At 53.6% G+C, this 5,113-nt stretch overlaps 1 protein-coding gene across 1 annotated transcript; it reads right to left on the reverse strand.

Moving 5' to 3' along the window:
- Positions 1-3,393: 3,393 nt before the first annotated feature.
- On the reverse strand, positions 3,394-4,719 carry FOXD1 (forkhead box D1; the record flags this gene model as incomplete). The annotated part of the gene is made up of 1 exon (XM_083882999.1): positions 3,394-4,719. One exon carries the CDS (start codon positions 4,717-4,719, stop codon positions 3,394-3,396), a length of 1,326 nt encoding a protein of 441 aa, XP_083739125.1.
- Between the last annotated feature and the right edge of the window lie 394 nt (positions 4,720-5,113).

A 5,113-nucleotide genomic window follows, 5' to 3' on the forward strand; every position in this document is an offset into this window, starting at 1 on the left:
AGACACTGTGTGTGGCATAAAAGACGATTGAATACATAAGGGCTTCATTAAATTCCCAATAGATAACATTTGGCTAAATCTATCCCTAGATTAAAACTCTGCATAATAGCACCATAAACCAAAAAGTTTCTTTTTGTGTGGTCCTTCAGGATGAACTGATTGAAACATTAGCCCCCTCATAGAGCAATCCCCTCCCAATTCAGATCCAGCAATTCGTCTCTCAGCCCTACGGGGATATGATGAGCGAGGAGACGGGTTAATGAATCCACACTTTGTCTCTGGGAGGAGAAGGAGGCGACACTACACTGCATCTCCTACCAGATCGTTTATTAGGGCCCAGACTGCTTTGGAGGAATTGCCCGGGCTCGGTCCTTGCGAGGACTCCGCTGTCAGCCTCTCTGTTGGTTTTGAAAGCCACGGAGAGCTCGGCGGGCCATTAACATGCGAATGGGGCTGTGCGGCCCGACGGTGCTGCGAGCCCATCAAAGGGCCGTGGGGCCGGAGCCTTTTCTGCCCGCACCTGCTCCGGGGCAGCAGCGGGAAAACAGGGAGACCTTCGGCACTCAGGCCGGGCGGCTTCCCCGCTGACTCGAGGAGAAGAGGCAAAAAGGTCCTTCACCAGCACCCCAGACCTCCTCCTCCACTCCTTTCTTACAGAAAAAAAAAAAAAAAAAAAAAAAAAAAAAAAAAAAATTGAAAAAAAAGAAGAAAATCTATACCACCTACTGCAATCTGCTCCTGTCAGCTTCCCTACCAACTCCCCAGGGAAGGTCTTTTTCCGCATGGGATGCAGGCAGCCGGGGGAAAGCGAGGAAGGAGCAAGTGGCCAAGCAGTTTGGTTGCCATGTACCTCTGCAGGACGGGCGCTGGGCACACCCGGACCCCGCTGTCCGCCGGCCTGGGCCGGGCTCTGCGTCAGGGAGGTCTCCGGGCTCCCCAGGGTCTGCTGCGGAGAAGCCAAGAGAAACAAACAGGGTGGGTCGCCGGAATCTGCCCTTGTCGTGCTGGTGGAGATCGCCAGGACTCGAGCAGACGGAGCCCAGAGCGAGGGCCAGCAGCAGCATCCCTCCTCGGGGACCCTCGCACCACAGCGGCCTTCCTCCCCAGAAAAAACCTTTCCCTGCTTGATTTTATCTGCCTCTTCGAGGAGGGGGGCTCTGGTTAACTCGGCAGTCCGCGCTGCACCGGGCCCTCGGCCGGCGCATCCCCCGGGCAGTGCCGGGGAAAGTGAATTAATCGGTGAAAAGACGCGCTCTCCCCCGAGGATACGCACACGGTGCCTCTGGGGTGTTTTCCCTTTTGTTTTAGAAGTTAGAACGGACTTTACTTCTTTTTCTGCTTCTTTGGGGACACCCAAAGAGGCCTTCCAGCTCCAGACTGCAAATGGAGCCCAGCAGGGATCTTATGTCCAGTCATTCTGCTTTTTGAAACCCACTATTTTAACACAGCAGCATTTCTACGAACAGAACGGAGAAGGACCACTTTTCTACCTACGAGAATATTTAAAACCGAGTACTTCTATATGTAAAACCCCTCCTCACTCCAAAGAGCACTAAAAAAGCATCCCTCCCTTTTTAATTTTTTTTTTATTATGAAAAATTACATAATTGATCCCCGAGTCTCCTAAATTGTTATAAATACAGTCGTAGTTGAAAAGCGCCTCCCTGGTTTGAAAAAACGCGTGTTCCTAGCCCACAACAAGCATTCACACGCCTACTCTTAAGACATGAGATTCTCTTTTCCATATATAAGCTCTGAATATTTGAGGCCGGATTTTTTGGTTTAAAAAAAAAATTTAAAGTCTATAAAATAGATACCTATCGATCTTTTGCTATTAAAAACGAGTGTCTGGAATCAGGAAAGCTGCTTTCATGGTTTGTTTTGTACATTTAAATATCCTTACTTCGACAGCTTATACACTTAATCAACTCGTCACACGAGGATTATTACAAAGAGCATTTTATACTTTATGTATTGAAAAGTAGAAACACATGCCACTATTATCGTCACAGAAACATAAGTGTCTAGAACAAATCTCTCTTAAGTTCAATGCATGCCCTTTATTAGCAGAATTTCCCTTTGGGCCTCTTGGAAACCAAACTATGATGCAGTTGTGATTTAAAACACACCCAAAAGTATAAAAATAGTTTTAAACCGGCTTTTTAATCAATCCCCTGATTGGTGCCTTACAGAACTGGGCTTTACTCCCTCTAGAGAGACCTATTTCTATTTATCCCCTCTTTCGTTCCTGCTGTTTTTTGTAAAGTGTTTTTTTGTTTTGTTTTGTTTTGTTTTGTTGTGGGGGTTTGTTGGTGTTGTGGGGTATTCTTTTTTGTTTTGTTTTTGATGATTGTTTGGTTTGTTTTGTTTTTTTCTTTTTTTTTCTTTTTTTTTAAATTTATTTTCTTTTTTTTAAATTTATTTATTTTCTTTTTCTTGTCTTTATCTGCTAGGGTTAACAATGCATTGACTGCAAAGATCATATTTTTATTTTCTCCTTCGCGGTCAAATCTGCACATAATAAATTTCAAGCTAGAATATTCCTTGACTATTGTGCTATTAATCCCAAAGAAAAAAAAAAATATCGGTGTCCCAAAGAAAGGAGAAGTGCTAAGGAGGGAAGGATCCAAAGCCAGTTGTTTGGCTGGGCTCCTTTGGTCTTTGGGTTGGGTTCTGATTCTTTTTTTCTTTTTTTCTTTTTTCTTTTTTTTTTTTTTTTTTTTGAAAATTAAAAATTTTATTTTTGAAAATGTGTAAAAATTTTACATTAAAATGGTACAATAATACTTGCCAGTAATTTTAACAATATTCCTTGTAAAGAATACGCATAAAGTACAAAATAAAAAACTCCGCAAGTCTATTATAATACAAAACACAGGTTAAAATAAGAAATGATAATCTTGACTTTCTTCTGTGTAAACACGTTAACCTTTTCTTTTATAAAAGTACATGAGACAAGTGTACTAAATGAAAAAGTATTGCTCTGCTGTCCTCCCTCAAGCCTTTTTTTTTTCTCTTCCTCTCCTCCTGTACATCACTGTTTTCAAGCTCCTAGACCTGAGAATCTCTGAACTCCAGCGGTTTAGAGAACATTATTTATCACCACGTTTGTTTCTTTTTTTTTTTTCTTTTCTTTTTTTTTTTTTTTTTTTTTTTTTTTTTTTTAAGGAGTAGCGAGTAACTTTCCGATGCAGTGCCCGCCTTGCCCGTGCAGTATAACTATGTCTACACCTGGCTTTGCACTAGTGAAGGAGGTCACGGGAGGTCCCCCGAGCCCCGTCACAAATTTATCCCCACGCAAAGACAGGCAAGCCCCCGCCGGGCTCGGTGCGTCCGAGCGGCGGAGAAAGGAGATAACCCCAGATCCTACCTTCGGAAAGACTCCCAAACACTTTAACAGTTAGAGATCCGTGCCGCGAAGCCGGGGCTGGCGGGCAGGGCGGCGGCGGCGGGGGCCAGACCGCTCCCGGCGCTCCCCAGCGAGCGGGACAGCCCGGGGGCCGCGCTGGATTGGGAAGCGCAGCTGCTGCCCGCGCCGGGGCCGGGGCTTCCCCCGATGATGCTTTCGATGGAGAAGGGCGAGCGGGCCAGCGCCGCGCCGCTGCCGGGCTTGGCGGAGTGCAGCGAGGCCGCCAGCGCCGGGCCCAGCGGGTGCGCGTAGCCGAAGGGCGTCCGTGCCAGCTCCGCCGCCGCCGCCGGCAGCAAAGGGCCCGGCGGAGCAGCAGCGGCGGCGGCGGCGGGAGGGGGAAGAGCCGCACCGGGAGCGCTGCCGGGCCCGGCGGGGGGCTGGCGGGGCGGCGGAGAGGGGTGGTGGAAGGCGAAGAGGGCGGAGTGGGGGTGGTAAGGCTGGAGCTGGAGGCCGTAGCCGCAGCCGTAGGGTCCGTAGGCGCAGGGCGGCTGCTGCGGGGGCTGCGGCGGGGGCTGCGGGAGGAAGGCGGCGGGGTCCACGGCGCGCAGCAGGAGCTCGGGTGCCGGGAGCTGCTGCCGCTTGAAGCGCTTTCGGCGGCGCAGGAAGCTCCCGTTGTCGAACATGTCGGCGGATTCGGGGTCCAGCGTCCAGTAGTTGCCCTTGCCGGGGTTGCCGGGCTCCCGGGGGATCTTGACGAAGCAGTCGTTGAGGGAGAGGTTGTGGCGGATGCTGTTCTGCCAGGCGGGGAACTTCTCCCGGTAGTACGGGAAGCGCCCGCTGATGAACTCGCAGATCTCGCTCAGCGTCAGCCGCTTCTTGGGGCTCTGCAGGATGGCCATGGTGATGAGAGCGATGTAGGAGTAGGGCGGCTTCACCAGGCTGTTCTTGCCGCCGCCGCTGCCCGCCCCGCCGCCGCCGCCGCCGCCTCCCGCCCCGCCGCCGCCGCCCGCCGTCGCCTTCTGCGGGCCGACCCGCGAGGGGGGCCGGGAGCCTCCGGCAGCGTCCCCGCCGCCCGCCCCGCCGCCGCCGCCGCCGTCACCTACGCCTCCGCCGCGCACGGGCGAGCGCGGCAGCAGGGCGGCGGCGTGGAGGTCGCCCACATCCTCCTCGTCCTCTTCTTCCTCCTCCTCGTCCTCCTCCTCGTCCTCCTCCTCCTCGTCCTCGGCGTAGGAGCGGCGGCGGCGGCGGCGGCGGCGGCGGCGTGTCTGCGGCTCCTCGTCGTCCTCCTCGTCGTCCTCCTCGCCCACCACATCGATGTCGGTCTCCTCGGCCAGCGTCGACGCCTCGGACATCTCCGAGCTAAGGGTCATGGCGCGGCGGCGGCGGCGGGGCAGCGCATCGGGGGCGGCCGGCGCGGCTCGGCGGGCGGGCGGGCGCTCTCTCCTCCGCCGCCGCCGCCTCCTCCGCCTCTTCTGCCGCCTCTGCCGCCTCCGCCAGGCCTCCGCGCCGCTCCGCGGAGAGCCGCCCCGCCGCCGCCACGGGCAGGCGGGCCGCTCCCAGCCGCGCCGGCCCCCAGCGCCGCTGCCGCGCCTCGGGAGCGCTCCCGCCGCCCGCTCGGAGGCGGCGGCCGCTCAGGGTTTTGTTTCGGGAGGGTATTTTTTTGCTGCCGTTTGGATTCTCGTCTTTTCTCGTTTTTTTTTTTCTCCCTCCCTTTTTCCCCTCTCCGGGATCTTTTTCGGGGTTTGTTTGTGGTTTTTTTTTTTT

Source organism: Zosterops lateralis (genome assembly GCF_965231275.1).
Source record: "Zosterops lateralis genome assembly, chromosome: Z".
Taxonomy (NCBI): Eukaryota; Metazoa; Chordata; class Aves; order Passeriformes; family Zosteropidae; genus Zosterops; species Zosterops lateralis.